This window comes from Canis lupus, chromosome 7 (genome assembly GCF_011100685.1).
Source record: "Canis lupus familiaris isolate Mischka breed German Shepherd chromosome 7, alternate assembly UU_Cfam_GSD_1.0, whole genome shotgun sequence".
NCBI lineage: Eukaryota > Metazoa > Chordata > Mammalia > Carnivora > Canidae > Canis > Canis lupus.
Genome location: NC_049228.1, coordinates 5,651,186 through 5,675,664, shown reverse-complemented (window position 1 = coordinate 5,675,664; position 24,479 = coordinate 5,651,186). Strand labels below are relative to the sequence as shown.

At 55.6% G+C, this 24,479-nt stretch overlaps 1 protein-coding gene across 2 annotated transcripts in view; it reads right to left on the bottom strand.

Annotated features, from left to right (window-relative positions):
- Positions 1-7,739: 7,739 nt before the first annotated feature.
- Positions 7,740-24,479, bottom strand: part of MAPKAPK2 (MAPK activated protein kinase 2) — a 45,210-nt gene continuing 28,470 nt past the window's right edge. Inside the window, exons 2-10 of one of the 2 annotated variants that reach the window (XM_038541991.1) lie at positions 12,851-12,990; positions 12,696-12,760; positions 12,445-12,524; positions 11,847-11,973; positions 11,145-11,220; positions 10,617-10,741; positions 10,170-10,255; positions 9,954-10,034; positions 7,740-9,394 (exon numbers count right to left, since the gene is read on the bottom strand). In XM_038541991.1, coding sequence (XP_038397919.1) covers positions 9,251-9,394; positions 9,954-10,034; positions 10,170-10,255; positions 10,617-10,741; positions 11,145-11,220; positions 11,847-11,973; positions 12,445-12,524; positions 12,696-12,760; positions 12,851-12,990 — 924 coding nt within the window. In that variant the 3' untranslated portion in view covers positions 7,740-9,250. The remainder of the gene's footprint in view (positions 9,395-9,953; positions 10,035-10,169; positions 10,256-10,616; positions 10,742-11,144; positions 11,221-11,846; positions 11,974-12,444; positions 12,525-12,695; positions 12,761-12,850; positions 12,991-24,479) is intronic. The other variant, XM_038541992.1, reaches the window with a different exon arrangement.

Here is a 24,479-nt window from a genome sequence, read left to right as displayed (position 1 = left end):
ACTCCGTAATCAGCAGAGGGCTGGGCACACATTCAGTGTCCCATAAGGTGGTAGGGGTTGGGACCCCTGGGGGGCTCAGTGGGTGAGCATTTGCCTTCGGCTTGGGGATTGAGTCCCACATTGGGCTCCCTGCATGGAGCCTGCTTCTCCCCCTGCCTGTGTCTCTGGCCTCTCTCTGTGTGTCTGCCATGGATAAATAAATAAAATCTTTAAAAAAAAGGGGGGCGGGGTTGTAGGGGTTAGTGTGGCTGAGCTCCTGTACAATGAGAAAAAATGCTTGCAAGTCTCCTGTGTCGCCGGTAACGCCTAGAACCCCGAGGCAGAGTCAAGTCCTTCAGCACGAGCCTTCCTTTCAGGATCGCCCTAACCAGAGGGGAGCCCCTTTCTCAGCTCCCGTGGCCCTCTGGGCCTCTCTTCCAACACCTGCCAGTCTGCCTTATGTCAAAGTCCTTTGCACAACTGTCATCTCCCACGAGGCGCTTTGCAGTCCAGGAAGCCGATCAATAACATGCTCAAGACCAAATGCCAGCAGGAGGCTGAACAAGGCTGGAGCTCAGATTAGTCTTTGAGCCCTTCTGCATACACGCCCCAAAGATATGCAAATAACTGTAATTGAGTGAGCAGGGCCACCGACTCCGAGGGGAGGCTCAAGGAATCCCCCTTGCCCCTCCACATCTGATTCTTCCAGTCTCCCACTAGGCAACCAAGGGTACACATCTATGTTTTGGGAAGTGCTTCAAATGTCCTTTTATTCTCAGCTGACTTCGTCTATCCCCAGATTGCCCCACTGCTGACAGCGAATCCATTCATGGACCTGTCATTCAGAAAGCAATATGCAAAATGCATTCATTCATAAATCGATACTGTCTTCCTGGGAGTGCCGCCCAGAACATGAAATGCACGTGCCCCTTAATCTTACTTCCACTTCTAGGAACCTAGGCTACAGAAATCCGTACACATGTGCACAGAGATGTTGTACAAGATGTTTACATCATTGCAACATTAATACTAATATTTAAAAAAAAGGAGGAAATAAAACATCCATCAAAAGCAAATAATTAAATAAATTAGGGCTCATCTATGTTACAGAATTCTTGGCAGCTATTAAGAATATCATAGTTTTGGTGCACCCGGCAGGCTCAGTCAGTAGAGCCTATGCCTCTTGATCACGGAGTCGTGAGTTTGAGCCCCTCGCTGGGTGCAGAGATTACTAAAAACAACAACAACAAAACAAACAAACAAAAACAAAAATAAAACAAAAACAACTTTAAAATACGGTGCGGGGGGAATTTGATAATTCTGAGTTCAGTCATGGACACACACTAAGATAGGCTGAGTTAAACAAAAAAAGAAAGGCTGGGTTGTTTGTTTTTTTAAAAAGGCTGAGTTTAAAGAGCAAGCTGCACACTGATTGATGGGTATGGAAAAGTTCTGGAGAGGGGTTGTACGACTATGTGAAGATACTTCACACTATTTAACTCTGCACTTCAGAATTGTTAGGATGGGAAATTTTACGTACGGATGTTCGGCCACAATTTCTTTTAAGGAACAAGTTGTAGAACCATATGCCCAGTGATCCCATTAGTACCGGTTATTACCCTCAAAGAAATTTCTCACCTGTGTTTTAAGCATATATGTGTGTAGATACAGTAATAGAAATTTTTGTAGGGCTGGGTACTATCAAATTCACACCCGAGTGTTATGCAAAATTACTTGTGGAGAGGGGGGCTGGCATGGTTGGGTGAGGAGGAAGAGGTTGTGAAGAACTTGCCCATTTCATTCTGTGTGTATACACAAGTGTGCGTTTCTTTGCTGTTTGAATTACTAAAATTGCTTGTGTTAATTATCCTTGCGCTGCGCTCATCCATCCGACAGGTCCTCAGCAGCTACGCCGGCTCAGCTGCCCTTTTCAGAGCTTGGAATAAGCCTGATCAGCCTGGATTTCTCATCTCTTTCTCTTTCTTGCAGACTGGCTCAGGGGACGGCCTGCCCCTGTCCCCTTCCCTCCCGCCTTCTTCCCCGCTGCAGGGGGTGGGGGTGGGTGCGGTGAGTTGGGTCAGAGTCTCGCTATGAGGACCGTTACTTAGAACAGGCTTCTGACCAGAAAAGGAGACGGCCGAGTGCCAGAAAACCATCGGCCCTTCTAGGTCTTCCTGCAAATACCGGGGCTCCCTGGACCGCAGGCTCTAGGCACAGCTAACCGAGGTCTGGGGTTCAGACTTAGATGTGATCGTGGTTTCTTTGAAAAGTAAACCTCTGACTGGTGAATTTGGAACCACAGGTCTCCAAATCAGAGGGTAAGGCCTGGGAGCACTCCGCTCATTGTGAAACTCGAGGCCCCTGAGCCCCGGGAGGCTCTGCTTTTTGAGGAACAAGATGCCACGGCTGCCTGGACTGCCAGAGGGACTTTGGTCACGTTTCCCTTGGGCTCAGGCAGCAGCGGCCTGCGCGAGCCACCGGTTTGGACTGGGCCCAGGGACTCATTTGCATAGCCTTTGTAGGTCCTTGGCCTCTCAGGGCCCCAGCAACCGATCAGAAAGGTTAGGACCAGCACTTGGTCACACTGGGCCTGAGGGACAGAAACAAAACCCAGGGGGAGGGGAATGGCAAAGGGGGAAGGACAGTCCTGATATTTCACTTGCAAATCCCGCTGGCAGTGTCCCATGGAGTAGGAAACTTCGCTGTCCCATAGAGCAAGAAAGTTATGCAAACGAATACATTTGCATGGCAGCCCTGGCCCCTAAAAATGACTTTACCACACACAGGTTCGTGCCTCTGCCTCTCGGCAGCTGCCGCTCAAGTCCCCCCCACCCCACATCTCGCCGCCTGCAAGCCACAGACGAGACTTCCTGGCCAGAGGCTCTGGGTAGTAATTTCCCCGCCACAGCAATAAGTATGCACCACCCCTCACCCGGGGTGGATGTCCATTCCGGTGTAACCCTAGGTTTGAGATGTTGGTTGGTTTGTGAAAAATAAAACAGGTGGAAGGTGAAGCATGTTAGAATTTGTATCTGCTCTGGGGCAGCTGTCAGGGGCCCTTGTCCCGGTGCCCGACGTGCGGTGTGAGGCCCACGAGGCTCCTGCAGAGAGGCCGGGCCTCTGGGTGGCCCTCGGAGGGGAGCAGGGCAGCCTTGTGACAGCCGTTCGGCCCACTGCTCCAGAGGAGCCCCCAGCTACAGGTAACGTTATCCTTTCTCGCCCTGACTTGTCAAATGTGTAACGAAAACTGACCTAAGTGGAAGGCGTCTTTCAAAATTGATGAACTGAAGTCGAGAGGGGAAATCCCTGTCAGGCTCTGTTCCCAAATCTCGGTATAGATGGGGGGCGGGGGGTGCAGGCCTCGTGAATGAGAGGAATCCAGGTGGGAGTGGCTGGAAAGACAGAGTGGAGAAGGGGGGCCCTCCTGCACTGGCCCAGCCGCTCTGGGAACCAGGGTGGAGGCTCCTCGAGGAGTCAGAAATCGAGCTACCCTAGGACCCAGCAATCGCACTACTGGGGATTTACCCCGAAGAGACAGATGTAGTGAAACGCCTGGGACCCCTGCACCCCGATGTTCACAGCAGCAATGTCCACGAGAGGCAAACTGTGGAAGGAGCCTCGATGTCCTTCGGCAGATGAATGGATGAAGAGGACGTGGCCTACAGATACGTGGAAGATTCCCCAGCCATCAGAAAGGACGATCCCCACCACCGACACTGACGTGGATGGACTGGAGGGTCTGATGCGGAGTGGAGCTGGTCCCCCGAGAGGGACGATCATCACAGGGTCTCACGCATACGGGGAATATAAGAAACCGTGAAGGGGATAAGGGAAAGGAGGGGAGCTGAATGGGGAAAATCAGAGAGGGAGACACACCTAACTCCTAACTGGGAACCGAACAAGGGGTGCTGGAAGGGGAGGAGGCGGGGGGGGCGGGGGACTGGGTGATGGGGGGGCATGTGATGGGAGGAGCCCTGGGGGTTATGCTGCATGTTGGCAAATCGATAACAATAAAATAAATAAAAACAAAGGTAAGAAAAAAAGAAAGTGGGCAGAAACACACCCAGGACGCCCTCTTAGGGCGGTAAATCAGATTTCCCTCGGAGGACCTGCTGGGGGTCAAAGGTCAAGCTGAAGGGAGGGCGGAGGGGGCACGGACAGCAGTTCAGACAGAAAGACAGAAGGGGGAGCCTGTGCCCCAAGGGAGGAAGGGCTCTGCAGGGACAGGCGTGGAAGCTCGCCTGCGCCCTCCCCTCGTCGTCTCCGTCCAGACTGCCCGTGCAGGGGGCGCCCCGGGGTCCCAGCTCGCCTGCCCCTGGGGCCCGAGCACCGGGTGCCGCGGAGGAGCTGAACCTGAACGAGCCACTTCAACCTCTGCGGGCTCATCTCGGCCGGTGAGTCAAGGAGGCCGAAGCACTGACCCCCTCACGGGGTGGGGGCCTGCAGCTTGGGGGGGGAAGCGCCCCTTAGGCCCTGGACCGTGCCCCCTGCTTCTCAGAGTCCTGGTGAGGCCGCCTGGGGCGTAGAACTGGTATGAGCCCCAGAAAGGCAAGCATGTGAGGGCTTCGTCCAGAAGGATCCAGGCTGTGCAGCTCTGGACCCCACTCATCCCTCCGACGTCTAAGCTCCCTGGTCCCCAAAGGCAGCTCAGTAAGCGCCCGGGTGTCCCGTGATGTAGGATGCGGGGCGTCTCCTCACACCTGTCCCACAGCACAGGGAGGGGACGGCTGGGTGACTGGGTGAACTTGCCAAAAGGACTCTCGGAGCTGCAGCTTGGTGTCCCTTTCAAAGAGAAGCTACCTCCACACCTGCCCCCCCCCCCCCCAGGCTGACGGAGCACTTCCAAGAGCCGGGCAGAGGCTGCCCTCCGGGCCCCACTCAGGCCCCACCGGTTTGTTTACATCCCCGGGTGGCTAGGACACCCACTTTCCCCGGCCGCACCAGCGCCTTCCTCCTCCCTTGAATAACTGAATTTCCTTCACACCCCAGCAGGCACTACCCACTGTACCCACTCGTCACTCACAGCCCCCCACAGGCACTTCCTGTCTCCGACCAAGGCAAGGAAACCCCCAAATTTACTGTTATTGTTTATCTAACCAACGCCTCCCCAACCCAAAGCACAGACAGGCCCTCCAACTGAGGGCGAGACTGATCCGCCTAGGCCGCTGCCCCACTCCAATCCTAGGGCTCCCTGTGCCCTCTGGGCCGTGGGGCTCGCCACGGCACAAGGCCACCTGGCACCTTCCGGAGCAGGGACATTCATGAGCTCATGGAGCTCCTCACAGTAGCCACGGGGTGCAGGAATGTCACCCCCACTTCAGAGAAAAGGAAACAACTGCACTCAGTGGAGAGGAATCCATTCTGTCTCACCTTGGGTGCCCCTCGGCCCACTTCCTTATCTAGAAGACGTTAGCGATTTTTTGTGTTTTTTTTATTTCAAGAAACTCTATCAACTTGGAAGCTGGAGCTCCAGGCGAGATTCACCTCTGCTTAGTTGTGAGACCTTGAGAGAGTCGTTTTACCTCTGTGAGGCTGTGTTTCCTGTTAGGGGAATTGGAGACTAGTCCTCCAGCCCTCTTGACACCTTACACCACTTTGGCATGTTCCGGAATCACACCCCGTTGCCTCCTGCCCCAGCCTTTGCCTTTAGGTCCAAGTTCTTTCTCATCCTGTCTGGGAATTTAGCAGGAGGAAGTTCAGTAACAGGGAATCACGGAGCCCCTCGTGCGTGGGTCAGGGGCACGAGGAGGAGCACAAAGGGAGGGCAAGATCCCATGGGCCAAGCAGGGCCCCTCCTGGCCCTTCCCCCCAGCCATCCTCCCTGAACACCACATCCAGGCGGGATCGTCCCTGGGCACAAGTGTGCTGAGCCGAGCTGACCCAGCAGACACAAGGGTCAACATGTGGGGCAGGAGGCTGAGAAGGCTGAGCCAGGCCTCTGCGCAGAGCGAGCACCCCGCAGATGCCCACGTCCTGATCCCCGGACATAGGCACATGGTTCCTTACACGGCAAAAGGAACTGCAGGGGGATTAAGGTTAAGAGCCTGGTGATGGGGGAGATTATCCTGGATCATCTGAGGAGGCTCAGTCTAATCCCACAAGTCCTTAACCGTGGAGACCGCGCTCCTGGCTAGGTCAGAGATGGGACCACAGAAGCGTCAGAGGGTGCGACGCTGCTGGCTTCAAGGATGGACGAAGAGGGGCGCCTGGGTGGCCCAGTCGGTTAAGCATCTGCCTTCAGCTCAGGTCAGGATTCCGGGGTTCTGGGGTCTGCTCAGCAGGGAGTCTGCTTCTCCCTCTGCCCCTCCCTCCCACTTATACTCTCTCTCTCTCTCAAGTAAGTAAATAAAATCTTAAAAAAGAAAAAAAAAAAGGAGGGAGGTAAAAGGTCATGAGCTAAGGAATGCAGGAGCCTTTTGAAGCTGGAAAAGGCAAGGCAATGGAATCTTCTAGAGCCTCCAGAAAGGACCGCAGCTCTGCGGAGACTTTGGTTCTAGCCCAGTGAGACCCCATCAGACCTCTGACCTGTGGAACTCCACTACATTTGCGCTGTTTTAGGCCAGAAATGGAAAATGGATGTGGCCTCCAAAGACGGCAGAGCACGGGCGCCGCCCCCGGGCACGCTCACCCTGGCTCCCCTCCTCCCAGCCCTCGTTCCCTCTTCCTCCATGTTCTCGGCACTTCTGACACCTGTCTCGGTGCAGCCAACACAACTGGACTTCCCGGGGAGCAAAACCGCCCGTGGGCTTATCCGAGCCGTGGTTTCTACACGGGTGAGTGGTCTCACGCTGGGCCCCGAGCCTGCCAATCCACCCAGGAGCCATAAAGGGGGGTCGGGGGCCACCAGGGGCCGCCCTGCCTGTGCCCACAAGCCCGAGCCGTGGAGCCGTGATCCTGCCAACGACTGAGGGGCACGAGCAGGCCTCTCCTGTGGGCAGAAGGCCAGGTGTGAGGATGGAGAACACCCCAGGCCTCTGGATCCTGAGTTCTAGTCCAAACCAGGCTGCTATGTGACCTGCAGCACATTCACGTGCCCTCAGTCAGCTCCCTGACTCATGCAGCCGGGGGAACCACCCTGCCTTGCCCTTCTCCCCAGTCAGCCCCGGGGACCACGTGAGAAAATGTGAACTAGTGCATCGCTGTTCCATCTGACTGCAGGGAAGAGCAGTGGGGCCAGCAGACCGATTTCCACCTTAGACCCCACCGCAAACTGGTCCACTGTGTGATCCCAAACGTCCCACCTCTGGGCCTTGCTCTTCCCATCTGTGCAGTGGGGGGAACAGGTCAGGTGACCATGGCAGGGCTCTTTCAGGTCAGTGTAGACTCTTTCAGTGTAAGCTTAACCCCTATTGCCCCCTCCTGGAACTTTCGGGAATGACACCACCCTGCTCCCTTGGTCTCTCCCAGGATTTGAACCCAGAAACACACCCCACCGCGGGCTGAGGCGTCCAGCACCTGGCTGTGGCTAAACAGGTCAAAGGATCATGTGCTGAGAAGCCAGCGGGCTCCCGATTCGGTATTTGACGAGAGAGCAAGGGCTCTCCACCCCATGCTGCCCCCCGACCCTGCTCCAGAGAAGAAAGAGCAGCATTCGTGCCCCTACAGCAGACACAGCCTGGCCAGCCTGCGGCCAGGCCAGGTGCTCCCGCACCCACACCCAGGGAGCCCTCCCAGCATATACCAGCACTCTCCACGGGGGTGCAAAGAGGAGAAGTGGGGGGTGGACAGGCTGCGTCCCACGAAGGAAGAGCAAGAAAACCTTTCAACTATTAAATCCGTTTAGTAAAGACAGTTTCGCTCATACAAAACAACAGTTTACAACAATCTGAGTGCTGGCCACGCCGTCAGGGACCGGGAGGCACTGGGGGCCCTCAGAGCCCTTGCCCACATCCGGAGAAGATCTGGGGTGCTCCTCCAGCAACTCGGCCCCGAGGGAGACGAGAGCTGGAGAATCAGTGCCCACCCCTGGCCCGGAGACCTCCCCCCACGCTGCTCACTAGTACCGGGGGGAGGGCCCTTCCCGCCCCCCCCTCCCCCACTGGCCTGGACACACAAGGCTGAGTTGCTTGGGGGTCGAGGTGAAGTGGCTAACGGAGGCAGGGGCAGAGTCGGGACATCTTTGGTGTGAAGACTCCCCCACCCACCCACGGGGCCACCCAAGGGGTGCCGCCTCTGCCCTCGAGGGGGAGCCGGCCGGTACCCCCAGGGGCCCAGGAGAGGCGGCAAAATGCAAAAGCTCCAAGTCACTTCTAAACAGCCCAGGCTCCCCCCATGGGAGCAGAGAGGAGGCCCATTGAGAAGTGGCTCAAAATATAGGAAAAATCATCAAGAACGGGTTAATCATGGCAGGAAGGGGGAGAGAGGCTACTGGGTAGGGAAGCGCCTCAGAAGACTAGGACCAGCACTGCACGGGCGCCCACGGGTGGGGGTGAGGGTGGTCCAGCCTTCCCGACCGCTGGGCCGGAGCCCAGGTGGCTCCTCTCTGCCTCCCAGAACCACCGGGCAGGCTGCGGGGCCGGGCTGAGTCGGGGCAGGCTTCTCAGGCACTTTGGCAGACCTGACGCAGGCACGGCAGGCCCAAGGAGGGGTGAGGTTCTTGAGCCACAGCAGGGGCCCTCCCTCTGCAGCCCTGCCTGCCCCTGGCCCCATGAACATGCACAGTCCCAGACACAGATCCGGGCACGTGCGCACACACACACACACACACAATCACACTCGCCTCTGTCTGTCTGGCACATCGGTGAGGTCTGAGGGCTCCCGCAGAGGCGGGTGGCATCCTGGCCCCGGCCCCGCAGGGCCCCGAGCTCCCAGAATGCCTCAGTCGCAGGGGCCCCCGGCCGGGATGGGGCAGGAGAGGCCAGGTGGACGCAGGGACGCTCCCTCGGACAGTTGCCACAAACACCCCTGAACCAACCCCGAGCCCTTACACATCCAGAGAGGAAGGGGTCTGGGCAAGAGGAGGCCGAGTGGGGGAAAGAACAATAAAAGAAGTTTCATAAAAATTCCAAGTCAAATTACTGATAAAATTGCAAAATGAGCACAGGTTCCAGAGCGTCTTGCTCTTTTCTCTCCGCACCGCCCGCAGCCTCCCAGCCTCTCCCTCTCCGAGGTGGTGGGAACCACAGGCGGGATGCGGCCTCGGACGGGCTCTGGGCTCCACGCCGCCGAGGAGGGAGGTGAAGCGGGCAGTCCTGGGTCTCTTCGTTTAAAAAATATATTCAGGTCGAGAGTTATTGCTTGTCCGCCAGTGGAGCGGGACGGGCTCAGCAGCTCAGTGAGCGAGGGCCGCGGCCTCCAGGGCCCGAGCTTTCTTCCGCCTCTTCAGAAGGAGAGGGTTGGACGCATCTTCGATCTTTTTTATCTTGATCTGCTCGTAGTCGACACGCATTGTGGCCAAGGCACTGGTCATCTCCTCCTGGGGAGGGGGCAGGGTGACCCCACAGGGCGACAGGGGAGATAAGAGACACAGGGAAGGGCAGGGTGAGGGCGACAGGGGGTGGGAGCAGAGAAAGGACAGGCTGGTCAGTGGGTCCGAGGCTGACAGTAGCCTCAACCCCCGCCGGGGTCACCAGAGCCTGCTCACAACCGTAGGGTGTGTTCCCAGAGCCCCCAGCGACCCCACTGGAAGCAGAAAGAGCACTGGACTAGGAGTCAGGGGACCTGGGCTCTGGTCCACCCCAGCCCATCGCTAGCTGTGTGACCTTGAGCAGGTCACTCTCCCTCTCTGGACCTCGGGCTCCTCATCTGCAAAACGAGGAGACGGTACCAGATAGCCTTTCGGGTTCCTTATAGGGAACCACCGCAGGCCCAGCCTGGCCAGGGAAGGGGCTCAGAGTCACTGCTCTCGCTGTAACAGAAATCCCTGGGGTGAGCGAATGCAGACTCACACCCCCCCACCCCACCGGCCAGCACCGCCCCTCACCCCCGGGCACCCACCCCCACCCCGGGCCCCTCGCAGCCAGCGGTCCCCTCACCTTGACATCCTCCCACCGCTCCTTGTCCTCCTTCAGGACCCGGCTGGTGTGCAGTGGGGTTTGAGGGACCTTTGTTGATTGCTGTGGGGGAGAAAAGGAGTTCAAGGGAAAGCCTGGCGGGGAGCAGAGTGGTGGCTGAGCCCTCGCCCTCGCCCTCGCCCTCTCCCTGAGGGTCGGTTTCCACTGACCCGGGTCCCTCCGGCCCACCAGGCTTACCATGATCCAGGGGTGGTTCATGAATTCCGTGATGGTCATCCTCTGAGTGGGCTCTGTTTTCAGCAGGTTCCGGATGAGCATCTTCACTGTGGGGTGGGGCAGGGGACAGAGACAGCTCAGGGGCCACCCTCTCTCTTCTGCTTCTTCCCAAAGTTTTCAGGGAGAAACCAGACTTAGGGGCACAGGGGGGTGGGGGTGGGGGGTTGCCTGGAGGCAGACTGCCCACAGAGCCGGTCCCGAGGGGCATTATGGTTACACCTCTTGATAGGTTACATGCAGCCCCACACCCGTGGCCCAGGGTGGGTCCCTCACGCAGACAGGACATGCCCAGCAGGTGTGAGCACAGGGATGGACCCACTGCCACACCACTCCTGGGGGCCGGATCCTGCAGGTACCACGTGTGCGCACGCATGTGCACGTGCACAGGGTGGGGGAGGGGGTCCTTACCTTCCTCTGATACCTCCGACCACTCTGGGTTGGGAAATTCATACTGGCCCATTCGGATGCGAGTCTTCATGCCCGGAGAGATGGCGAGACCATGGTTGGAGTAGAAGGGGGGATACCCACACAGCCTGAATCAAGAAGCAGGAAGAGAGGGGGACAGTGCGGGTGTTATTCGGGGGACTTGCACCAGGAACAGAGTGAGGAACAGGCTTCTTAGAAAGGTCACAGAGAAATGCACTCATGGATTTCAGGCACAATATACGAAATCAAGAACAGGCCCCAGAAATCCAACACACCCAGCATCTAAACCACACATTTTCCTGCCTGTGAGCTAGTTTATACCTGCCGCTTAGCTATCAGAATCCAATAAGCATGGAGACAAGGGGACATGCAGGGGATTCCCAGGGAATCCCCCATCCAGAAGGGGATGTGGACCTCTGCTCCTTCCTCTTGTCCCAGAGAGGTACAGGCCTCCTACTCCCAGCCCAGCCCAGCCCAGCCTCCTCCGCACACCCTCCCTGGCACACTCACAGGATGTACATGATGACACCCAAGGACCACATGTCACAGGACTTGTCATACTTCTCGGGGCCCAGCACTTCTGGAGCTGCAAACCAAAGGTCAGTGTGGGTGGATCCGGCCCCTGGAACACTGATATACCCCAGCTTCTCTGCGGATCATGCTCCCTATCCCAACCCTTCAGCCCATCGTGATGATACTGTGGCCGGGGGTGGGAGGGGGAACAGTCATAACCCCATGCTGAGGCTGCGTGGGGGAGAGCAGAAGAGCCTCCTCCAAGAGGAACCCCGGGGCTAGAATCTTAAGATGAGACGATTCCTGGACTGAAGAGCCTTCCCGACCCATGCTGCCCACTTAATTTGACAAACATGAGTTTATTCTGGATAAACGTGAGTTCACTTGGCTGGAGCTGCGGAACCCAATCTGTGTCCCGGGCTCTGCTGGGCATCTGATGGCAATGGCTGCTCTTCTGGGGGAAGCGCACCTGCGTGCACCAAATCCTGCCTATACTCCCAGACGGATCCATCTCCCATAACGTCTCAATTCCAGATTAACTCGCTCAAGCCCTACTTCTGGGCAGGTCACAGCAGAACCAGCTCCGGGAAGGTTCAAAGGACACGACCCCCCCAGGACCAGTGGCCCCTGAGAGCTATAGAGAGCACCTGACAACAGCTCTGGGGAAAGACCAGCTCCCCGGGCCCCCTCTGGACTTACCTACATAGTACGGCGTGTAACAGGGAGTGGTCAGAGAGTTGTGGCTGGTGGTTTCCTTGGCAAAGCCAAAATCTGTGAGTTTCAGGATGGCATTGGGCCTTTTGGAGGTGTACAGGAGATTCTCAGGCTACAGAGAGGGAGACAGACGGACAGACAGCAACGCTGCTGAGCCTGTGAGGAGGGTAGCGATTCCTGCCTCCCCTCACCCTTTCAACAACCATCTGTCGCCCTCGATCGGCACGCCATCAGGAGCATCCGTTGCGCGTGGCCAGGTGCCTGCCTTTGGGAGCTTACAGGGTACTTGGAGACAAGAGACGAGCCCAGAGAACCGCCAACAAACACCACGGGGACACAGAAACCAAAGGTGTGACTGTGTGGCGCTGACTAAGGAGGACCACAGGGCTGGGCGTAGCCACAGAAGGCTTCGCTACTGGGCTGGGGCTTGGCCCAGAGAGGGCGGCCCCGGGGGGCAGAGAACGGCCCCTGCCCTGCTCTGCCGCAGGAGGCGCAGCAGGGCGCAGGGCAAGCCCGGCCACCTCCCAAGGGTCACCGTGGCCCCCCGGGCCGTGGCTCCCACACGGCAGCGGACAGCGGGCACCTTGACATCCCGGTGAGCGATGTTGATCGAGTGCAGGTACTGGATGGCCTCGCCGATGCTCTTCATGATTTCTGACGCCTCTGTGGCAGGGGGGTGGGCGATAGGAAGCAGAGTCGCAAGATGTGGCAGGAGGGTTGAGGACCCAGTTAGCCCCCTCCCACCCCCCACCCACCCGAGGAGTGGCCCCGGTGTCCCCCCCGCCCCCCCGACGGCCCTGCCCGCCCAGGCCTGTCCCAGCAGACCCTTCCTACCTCTTTCCGTGAACGCTTGGTCTCCTCGGTCCTGGATCCGGCTGAAGAGTTCTCCACCATCCAGACTGAAACAGAGCCACGGTGAGAGGGGCGGGCCCGGCCCAGCAGCCCTCTCCGTGCCCCCTGGCCCTCGGGAGCCGTCCGGCCTGGCTTACCACTCCATGACAATGAGCAGGCACTTCCTCCCCGCGTACAGGTTCTCGTAGACATCCACGATGCGCACGATGTGGGGGCACTGGGAGGCCCGCCAGTGCAGCTCCACCTCCCGGCGGGCCTTGGGGCAGTCCTGAAGCATCTGCAAGCCCAGAGGCCTCCTGCGTGACTGCGCCGTCCCCGCAGGCGGGCAGCTGGCGGCCACCCGGCACGACCCGGCGGGAGTCTGTTCCGGGGCGCCCGGGCTCTCCCCACCGGCAGACCTGCTCCTGCTGGTCCCCTACTAGCCCCCCCACCCCACCCCCCGGCATTTTCTCTGGCCTCTCCTCCTAAATCCTGACTTAGAGTTTTGCAGCTCCCTTATCTGCTCTAAAGGGAACCTTCAAGACGACCCCACGACCCCACGGGGCCTCGGCCCAGGCTGAAATCAGCCCCGGGGCCACTCGGTCTAGCCGGGCCTGCAGGCTACCCTGGAGGGCGGCAGAACTGGGCCCTGGGGCACAGGGGCTGAAGGAGGCCTGAGGAGCACAGTCTGAGGAGAAGGCACACAATCACGGAAAGGAGCCGAGAGGAAGGAGAGACTCCAGAACCAGTAGGAACTCGCTCAAGCCCTACTTCTTGGAACTTCCAAGACCCCTCAAGGTCCAGCACACCAAATCCAGAGCAACGCGCTTTCTCAGTCTTGCGCTTTACTTCATTCAACCCCCCATGGCCTCGGGAGTCGGCCGATGTGGCCGGGACGCCGCTTCTCACCAGGTGTGAAACCTCGGCAGGTTCCTTGACTCATGAGCCTCAGTCCTGCACCTTGTCCCACGGGCCAGGTGGCCAGGGGCCCTAATGGAACCTGGATCCCTCACCTGGATCCCTCGCCAGCCTCAGGGGCTGAATCTTGACTAATCCCAGCCAGTCGCATGAATTTCTTTACCAGTGACGAGCTTGGGAACAAGCCTAAGACCCAACGGTGGCCAAGAAGAACTTGGTCACGAGTCTGCTAGCGGCCTCCTAAAGGAAGCACCACCTTTCCCGCACGCGGCACCTGGCGCAGCACCTGGCGGGAGGACGCATCAGCACACCGAGGAAGGCGGGGAGGAGGCGTGGCAGTCACCTGGGGCCTGGCTGACACTGAGCAGCCCTCAGGACTTGTGCTTGGTACGATAATAATCTTTCCTTGCTCTACAGACTGCTTTTATTTTTATTTTTATTATTATTATTTTTTTACAAACTGCTTTTAGTAGAATTTTATTGCTCAGAGCCAAAGGCATCATGGTCTATCCCCCTATAAAATGGGGGGTAGATCTGTCGCAAGGATTAAATGAAGCAATTCTGCAAAGCACCCAGCAGAGCCCCTGGCAGATGCCCAACAAGCAGAGCTGTCACTTTCGTCACGGACTGTTGGCTAAATGCACAGCACTGATGCCAAAATAACCAAGACGCCGCCCCTGACAGACTTCCCATCTCTGTGGGCCACCAAGATGAGCCCTACGCAGTCCCCATCAGAGGGCCGAGGCCGAGAGGGACACGGTGAGGCAGAGGGAAGGCAGGGGGATGGGGCCCTGCTAGGGGGGAGCAGGGATGGGGCAGGTGGGGGATGCAGCAGCTGAGGCTCAGAGACCCGCTGGAAAGTGCAGGAAGCTTGGTCAGAAAGCTGGGACGGCCAGGACGGAGCCAGGTGACCGAGGGCAGCGACAGGCAAATACGGGAACTCCCAGCCCTGAGGACAGACCTCGTCACGCTGCAGGCCACGACATACTAGGCCTTTTCTGACTGTGCAACTGCCATGTTACGGGATGAGGAAATCGAAGCTCAGGGAAACAGTGTGTCCAGGGCTAAGTCCCTAGAGAAAGGCAGGGCCAGGGCTGGACCCCAAAGCCCAGGCCTTTCCATGTCACCACAAAGCTTCCCCAGGAGGGGTGGAGGCCCAGACGGGTCAGGTCCGGACAGACACCTGCAGGCTGACCTCGCAGCACAATCTAAACAAGTGGGGCAAGCTGCCCACGGGGTCACACTGCCACCTCGTGGCCATCTGGGGACACCGCACAGGTTCGAGCTCGGCCACCCACCTTACCATGGCCCAGGAAAAAAAGTTTATTTTCCTCTCCCCCGCTCTAAGCAACGCAGGAGAAGGCACCGGCCAACTTCATTTGCAACTTCATTTGTGGAGCGCACTTCCACTCCACGGGCATTTACTGGGTCCCGCGTTGTGCAGGGCGCCAAGAGGAACAGAGCAGTCCCAGTCTGAAAGAACTCAGGCTGGCGGGGGTCAGGGTACTTACTACGGGAGGCCGACACAGGAAATATTTATAACCCAGTGAGCCAATGTGCTATACAACTGGCAGGTTCAAAGGGTTCAGAGGCAAGAGTCCTCAGAGCAGCCGAGTAAGAAAGATCTCTCTCGCCCCCTGCAGGTACCCTGATCACTAGGAGGCCACAGAAGAAGCACAGTTGGCGGATTTACTCAGAGGCAACCTGAGGTCCGGGATTTACCATCCGTCCAGGGGCGGGGTCTCGAATTGGTCAGTATCTCCAATGACCTTGAAGGCGTCATTACCTTTCTAAGCCTGTTTTGCATCTATCCGTGAGGGGGGCCCCCTTCCTTACAGAGCCATTCTAAGCATCTAATGAAAGAACACCCCTTAAGAAGGCTTTGTCCTCAGAGGGGCAGTTATCACTGGAAACCAGCAGCACAACTGCCACAGCAGAGGCACCCTCTCCATCACCTCGAGTTGAGGCTGGGGCCCACTGAGGAAGCCGGTCCAAGTCACCAGCAAGACTCCAGGCTGGGTTTACGGGCAGCCCAGTGACCACAGTCTGGGAACCAGCTCCATGCCCTGCCCAACCAGAGCTGTGCTGAGTGATGACACGTCAAAGCCCAAACCCAAGTGCCCCTTGGTCCCTCCTGAACTCAGAGCTCCCACTCCAAATGCTGCTCTTTCTGCCTTGGACAGGTTAGACCGTGTGGCAAAGGAGAATTTGTGGGCAGGAGGCATGGGTTCCCATCCCACCTCCGGGCCTACACGCAATTCTTCACCTGGTAGGTGAGCCAGATGGACCCAGTACAATACACTTGGCCTTGGGAACGGTGTACAACTCATACCCCAGCTCTGCACTTCCTAGCTTGGGTCAGGTAAGCCAACCTTCCCTTCTGACAAAAGGATTTCCTCATTTGCAAAACAGAATTAATTTAGTGAAATAAGTAAACTGGAAAGGGTAGCATTTTTTAATTCTAAAAGGAACATAAGAATTTCCCATGAAGACTGGAGACTGGCATCCAGGTACGTGTTATGAGAAATCTCTGAATGGATATGAAGACCAACTCCAGCAACAAAAGTTAAGACCTTCAACTGAGTCAGGCAGGCAGGCTGGCTGATGTCATGGGGGAAGAGCCTAAAGAGCCAAAGAGGCTTTGTGGACAGCTGTGGGGTGCAGAGAGCCTGGAGGGAGGACAGCAAGAATGTGCTAATCTGGAGTACAGAGCTAAGTAAAGAACGGGAGGGGGGGGGGGGGGGCTGAGCTCCAAGCCAGAGGAAAGAGGGAATGAAACAGGATTCCTGGGGTCCTGCCAGGAGCCACCAGCAGGTTCAACCAGAAGCCAATAGAGTCACCTAGGAGAGGTAGGAAAGGCTCACCTCTCTGGCATGGACAAAGACAAGGGCCCAGGTCTATAGATCTCAGGGACCCAGACTGGAGAGAGGGAGACGGGGAGGGTCTTCTCACTAAGAAGCCACAGGCCCTTAGACATTAAGAGCCTGGAAGGGTTTATGAAATATTTTAAGCCCACGCAAAGCACGGAGCAGATACTGTGACTTGTCTCCACCCCCTATAGTTCGCGTCTGAAATTCTCTTGCACTGTAGAAAAGGTTAATCGTTGCATGTGCTAGATTGCAATGCAATAGGCCAGGCCACCCTACCAACTGTGGCAAGGGCCTGGGAAACTCTAGGATGACAGCGGCGATGAGGGAGACACAGGAGCTCTCCCCAAATGCTGTTCCCTGTCTCAGTTTGCTGGAGCCCGAAGGCAAGAGGACCGGGGCCCCCAATTCTGGTTGCCTGTGGCCCCATTACCTCCCATCCTCCCAACCAAGTCTTCTATCATGAGGCCACAGGGAAGGACTCAGGAGCAGTCAGCATCCTAAACTGAGCTGAGCCAGAGAGATGGGAAGAAACAAAGCCCAGGGCCTGGAGCCCGGCTCGCCAGCAATGGGGACATGAGGACTGACGGGAAGGAGCCAGTCCCAGGCCCCAAGGGATCACGCCCTTCACAAGCTCTAACAGCTGCCAGGTGTGTGAACTTGTGGACGTCTTTAACCCCTCCATGCCTCAGTTTCCTATCGGTTAAAGCAGACTAGTAAGAGTCCTCAGCTATATTAAATGAGCTACTAGACTCCCCCTGTAACCTACTGTGAGCAGCACACGCGTGTGTTAGCACTCTGCTCTCACTTCCCGGCCACGCTGTCGCAGTGCCACGGGGTGGGCAGCTGGGCTCCCGCTCACGCCCCCCTCGGTCAAGGGGGTATTAGTAGTCCCGAGGGGCCCCAGAATACCGGCGGGGAGGCGGTCTGGGCATCCTGAGCACCCCTGGCCTCCCTCCACTGCCTCAACCGGACAGCTGGGGGCGGGGTGCACTGTAAGGAGAGAAGGAAGCCACCCCTTTCCTTCCCAGGCCTGACAGGGAGCCAAGAGTGATGCAAAAACCTGAGTCAGGCACTGGCTGTGCTGCCCGTGTGTGGTGTGTGTGTGGTGTGTCGTTAAACCAGACGTCCTCGGTCATAGCAGGTCAGCCCCAAGGCCCCGTGTGTCATGCACCAGCCACCCACCCCCTCCCCACCCCCCACTACAGGATGGGGTGGTGCTGGGTGCTGGGTGCTCTGCGGGCTAAAGAGAAGGATGTGGGCAGGAGGGCTGCTGCTGTGAGTCCCCCCCACACACAGTGCAGGACCCCCGGGAGCAGGGGAAGGGGGACCCTGCCCTCCTGCGTGCTCTGTGCTAAGTGGGTGCTAACTACTCTGAATGGGGACCCCTCATCCACCCCAGAGGAAGTACCTAACTTTTTTTTTTTTTTAAGATTTTATTTATTCATTCATGAGAGACACAGAGAGAGAGAGAGGCAGAGACACAGGCAGAGGGAGAAGCAGGCTCCATGCAGGGAGCCCGATGTGGGACTCCATCCCGGGTCTCCAGGATCAGGCCCTGGGCTGAAGGTGGCGCTAAACCACTGAGCCACCGGGGCTGCCCTCATCCAACTTTATATAAACGAGAAGACTTGGGCTCAGAGAAACTAAGCAATTAGCTCCAAGCCTTCCCGCAGTGGCCCGTGGCAGGGCTGGGATTTGATGTGGGGCCCCACTGCTCCTGACGCTCCTTTTCCACCGCCCCATGGGGGAAGGCAAAGGCACAGAATCCTCCAGAACCATCCATGACATCAATGCCAAAAATGGGGGCGGAAAACATAGACATGCCTGAAAGTACAAACGCTTTGATCCCGAAATCCTGCTTTTAAAATTTTACCCTAAGCTACTACCCTGGATGGAACCTGAATGTATGTACATCCCAATCCCGAGTCCATTATGCCAACCAGAAGCCAGCGGCCCAGCAACCAGCAAATGAGATTGCTTTTTTTAAAAGTGCACTTAGCTATATAATCTATAATCACGAATGTGATGTCTGAAGTGAACATTTAATGCAGAACGGAGTCCCGAGTCTGTTAGGTCCTCCATCACCGTGAGTGGGGGCACTCACCCTGGCTCTTTCTTTGCAGCACAAATCCCAATCTTAGTTTCCCTACACTTACTCATCAGAAAGTATATGATAGTAGGTGAAAAAACCCAGTTTCAAAGGCTTATTATGGCTAGTGCAGTTCTATATTTTTATTTATACGGGGGGGGGGGGGGTGTAAGAGGAAGAGTATTCATACTCAGTAAAATGCTAATTGTAATTCCATCTGAAAAGCAGGATTACAGGGCCTTATTTTTTCTTCTTCAGATCTTTATTTTCTAGGTGATTTACAATTAGCATTTGTACTTTTAAAGAGGCCAAGAAAGCAGCTTAGCTCTCCAAATGTAAATGGGAGGTTGTCATCCACACCCCCAGGCCGGCCAGGGAGCAGAGAGGCTCAGGCTCTCAGGCAGCTCAGCCTCCCCAGGTCCACAGCAGGGGGCTGCCACCTTGGAGTCTGGAGCAGGAAGGCAGCCCGCTGCAGCAGGTGCAGGCTGCAGTCAGGGGGGCGGGGGGGGGGGGGGGGGGGCGGTGGTGAGCAGACACTGGGAACCACAGCACAAGGGGTTCCATCATCCTGCGTCCTCTCCAGCTCCACTCCGCTCTGACCCAGCCCTCCCACTCCCCAGCCAGCCGTCCTCTGTGTCGGCTCAGCCATGGTCACACCTCTCCTTCCAGCCTGGCTGGGGAACTGGACCCCACAGCCCTGTGCTAGCGAGAAAGGGAGGTGTGAGGAGGTCACGGGGACACAGGCCCAGGACACGCTGTCCTTACATCATGTGATCTCTGTCTGGGCCCTTCAAAGCCTCCATCTCTGGGTCCGGAGCCAGGGAGGGAAACAGGTTGGAGACACACAGCACGCACGGTCCAGCACGTGAGCTCACCCTCCCGAAATGCCATCACTCAGCAAACATCCGGAGTACCCAGTACACGCCACACACTGTTCTGGAGAGTGCTGGGATCTAACAGAGAACTGAGCAAGTAAGGCCTGTGCCCCATGGGACTTCCGTGTGCATGCAGGAGGTACACGGTGAGAAAGCGGTTTTAATTCGATCTTGTGATTTGTGCATAAAGAAACTAAACAGGGTGCTGCCAGAAACCAGCAGTGGCGGTGAGGGAGACTCTCCCTCAGCCCCCCTCAAATTAGGGAGAGCTGCTTACAGCCTGGAGACGTGGTCACGTCTCTACCTCTAGCCGAGCTCAGAAACATAAGAGATGACAGATGGGTCTTGGTTGAAGTGGTTTTCCTCTACATCTATGGGGGGGTGGGGCTGGGGTAAGGAGTATGTCCCCTTCTAGAGTTTCTGCAAAGCTCAGCGAGGAGCTACTGTTGGTCTTCCCCTAGAAGTGATCTAAGCAGAAATCTCAACAGGGTTCGCAAGTCTTAAGAAGGTTACTGAAGTAGAAGATACACAGAAGTGCTGCATCAGGGTCCCTGGCTGGTGCATACATTCCCAGATATTTGGCTGGGAGGTAAAAGTAGTACTCTCTATTTGCTACTGGCTTTCGTTATTGTGATAGGGAAACATCTCCACCCAGAACAAAGCCACACTGAACAATGAGGAATCCAAGACTAAAAGCTTTGCAACAACCACACCACACTGCCCAGAAGATGAGCTGGACCTTCTTGTGGTTCCCACCCTCTCTCTCCAGGACCTTCCTGGGGCAGCCATAAAAGACCAAGGTTCAACAAAAAGGCAAGGAGCTTAAAAGTCACACCATAAATGACAATTTAAAAAAATATATATTTGCAACACATAATGGATAAAAGGCTAACTGGGAAATCAATTGTAAAAGATTAACAACCCAATATAAAAATGGCCAAAGAATAAGAACAGGCAGTTCAAAGAGAAAGGAACACAGACGGCCAAATGATTCTTGATGCAACTCATTAAGAGAGAAATGCTTATAAAAACAACGACAGCAATTTCACCCGAATGGCAAACATGTTTTCATGTTGGACCAAAACCAAAGCAAAATAAAACTCTTGGGTCTATGCCAACATTTGAGAGGAAAGGGCACTCTCTCATACACTCAGTAGGGATATAGATCTTGTTTGAGGAGTCTGGCCGGATCTCTCAAGACTGTAAATGTTCAAACCTTGCACGAAGTCACTGCCCACCTAGGAAACCATCCTAATAAATAGGTTCCTAGAGCATTTTAGTGGCCTCAAACTGGTAACAACCTACGTCCACCGCTGTGGAGCTAGTCAGAGAAGTGGCCGGGCGCCCATACAACAGAGGATTTAGGGCCCGGGCCCGGGCAGGAGAGAGGCAGGGCCACACATCCACGCGGTGGTGAGAAGAGAGTGCCCACCCACGGGCGAGCAAAGGACAGGACGACACTCTGGCTTTATCGTTACCATCCCAGCTTGTTTAGTGGACCTGCACCGGCATCGCTTAAGTAACTTTTAAGGTATATTCATAAAAGCAAGCAAGCAAGCACATCAAAGGTTAATTAATGGTTCGCTGTACATGGTGGTAATGTTTTCTTCTTTTGTGTGTTTTTTAAATTCCGAAAAAAAAAATTTTTTTAAGTCCTGAACAGAACAGAAACATAGAATACCATTTGGGTGGTTTTGTTTCTTAAGGCAGAGAGGAGAACATATATGGGCTTGCACTTTTCTGGATGTCTTTACCCTCCCCCACAAAAATGTCAGCCACCAGCTGAACCACCAGTTAAGAGTAGGTTCCAGCGAGAAATGTGCATTTTTCTTGTTTTCCCCCTTCTCCTTTCTGCTTTATATCTTTCTGTTATATTTGGATCTTACCATCTGCATGTATTTCTTTTTAAAAATCAAGCCGAGGGGGTTCGATTCCAGGAGGCAGTACATCTCAGTTCTTACTTGACCCCTGGCCTGGGAAAGTGGCACAGCTGTACATGCCCCATAGCAACCTGGCCCTCCTGCGGGCGAGGGAAGTGGACAGAGACAGGGGATCCCACGCGGACCAGGGGAGGGATGAGGACCTAGCGTAACTCCAGGTATGAGGGCTACCCAGCTGATGCAAAGGCCTGGTGTCTTCCTGGAGAATATTACCAAGTTAATAAAGAACGGGCCGAGGCCCCAAACCACCAGTGATAACCACTTCTGGCTTCTATGGGCATGAATGCTGCACACGGCGGGGAGAGGCAAGCCCTCTGGAGTCTTAGGGAGGAAACTGAACGACTGAGGGACACAGATATTTCTCTTTCTTCTAGCAGGTGACTATGACTTTGAAAGAGAAAGAGGAATTTTCATGTATAACCACACCATCCATGTGTCAGGTGCACTCTATATTTAGAACATACGTTATACATAAGCCTCCTAACCGCCCTGTGGAAGAGTCAATTGCTGATCCCATTTACAGGTGTGGCAGCCAAGGCCCGAGGGAAGCACCCTTCCTGAGGACACACGGCGAGTCACTGCCAGGGCCAAGACGCACACCAGTTCATGCTCCACGTTCCAGACTCTTGTTTTACGGCAAATGAGGTTTTGACAAGCAAATCCTGAGCTGCTAATAGTAGTTGATTGTTGCCCTGGCTGCCTTCCCTGCCCCGTTCACAGGCCTGCCCCCATTTATCTCTGCATCTGTCTGGCCCCGCATCCACTCAATGCTGAAGAGATATAATGTATATGTGTACGATCGGAACCACTTCACTGCCCATGGAGTACAACAGGATACAAGGCATCTTCCCCGAGGACACAAGGTAGACAGTGGTAGGAAGGAAACACACTCAACTCTCCCAGCTGGATTTAAGATAAAATCTGAGTGGAAGGATGAAAACATGCCATTTTCTTCATAATATCTAGGTATGGATTTTAAAAATCCTGAGATGGACAAATTATCAAGAGAAATTAAGATCAGGGCACCTGGGTGGTTCAGTTGGTTGAGCGTCCAACTCAACTTCGGCTCAGGTCATGATGATCTCAGGGTCGAGAGAGGCCCAGTGGGCTCCGCCCTTGGCAGAGTCTCCTTGAGACTCTCTCCCTCTGCCACTCTGCTGGTTCTCGTGCGTACGTGTGCAAACTCTCCCTCTCTCTAAAATAAGTGAATAGGAGCACCTGGGTGGCTCAGTCAGTTAAGCATCTGCCTTCAGCTCAGGTCACGATCCCAGGACCATGAGATGGAGCCCCACATCGGGCTCCCTACTCAGCAGAAAGCTTGCTTCTCCCTTTCCCTCTGCTGCTTTCCCTGCTTGTGCTGTCAAATAAATAAAATCTTTTTTAAAAATGAAATAAAAATTAGTAAATAGATCTTTAAAAAAGAAAAAAAAGAGGGGCGCCTGGGTGGCTCAGTTGGTTAAGCATCTGCCTTCAGCTCAGATCATGATCTTGGGGCCCTGGGATTGAGCCCCGTTTTGGGCTCCCTGCTCAGCCTTCTCCCTCTGCCCCTCTCCCTCCACACCACCCACCCCCAAGCCCTCCCTCTCTCTCTCAAATAAATAAAATCTTGTTTAAAAAAAAAAAAAGAAGGAAAATAAAGACGGAGGGAGGTCAGCAACACTGGTTCTGGCCAGTGCTGCCTCCAGCAACTTGACCCTGTACAGGTGACAAAGCAGATTCAAATTCTTAATTAGAAGTGATAAATGCCATGTCATCATCATCATCACTCCACTTCAGTGGAATGAGATTCATGGCATGTACACCTTCATCAACAGATCTAATGGGACGTAGAGAGAGTAGAGCGAGAGAAAGTGGAAGAAGAGAGGGTCCTACAAAAGAGGGCAACACCCCACCCCTGACAACAATTCCACAATTCCACATGCCCAAGACAGGAGGACAGCAGGGTGCAGAGAGAAGGTAAAGGAGTCAGAAGTAGTTCTTGGGGAAACCTTGGAGAAACTAGAAACTAGATGGCGGAAAATAGGAGCCCCTCTTCCCTAGTTAGCAGATGTGGTCCAGATGCAACACAGAGCTCGCATCAGCTGACACGGACACGAGGACATCTGATGGAGAGAGACAGGCAAGGTGGGTTTTTTGTTTTTTTGTGGTTTTTTTTTCCTGCTAAGAGCAGGGCACTTGATAAATTCTTGCCGTGCCTTTCTAAAGGGTTTACCTGTCACAAAGCCGGAGGTGCAAGGAAGGGAAATGCTCTTTGGACTCAATGCTAACCAGGAAGCAAAGTCTAGTAAACTGCGTAGGAAAACAAAACACCGTAGTTAGCAGTAACAATAACAACAAGAATACCACACTGGGAGGAAGTAACCTTGTCATTTTAGAGTTCAAAGGAGGGGAAGAAAAAACCAGGGGACAAAAACAATTGTTTAGCCTAGACCCGCAGAAAACCAGTATTTAGATGTTGACAACGGAACAGTATGAGCAGAGATCCCACGAGGGGGGGGGGGAGGCATTTTGCAATATAAGGTCTGGTCTCCCCCAAGCAGACTCTGAGCATGTAAATCACAAGAGTCCCCAATTTTCCCGGAACAGGAAGGCGGGAGGACAGAAGCAGTCACAGATGACCAAGTCCACCACACAGGGAGCCACGGAAGACAGGACCGACCCCAGGAGGGTGGCGTGGAGAGTGAGCAGGGCTGGTGGCAACGTGAGAACCACTCGGGGTGTCGTCACCCTACGTGCAAAGCCAGAGAAAAACCAGGGAGCGCGAGGGCCCGTCGTGGGGGCTGAGGCTCTAGGCTACAGGAACGCTGGACGACGCGGGAATGCTCGTCTCCGATGTGTCCCATCCTTTCTGTCCAGAAGGACGTTCTTCCGACGGAACAAGCGAACCGTCTGCACTGAACCGTCTGCACCTCCGATGGGCGCCGGACCAAGAACCAGCTCACGAGCACCGAGGAGGACGCAAGTACAAGATGTCAACCTCACCAGACTCGCGTGCCAGGATGTGCAGACGCCTGCAGGGGTGAGGCCAGAACCGGCGGCGGCGATCGCGCGGGGGGCACGGGGAGGGGGAGATGACGGCAGGAGCCCGCTTCTCA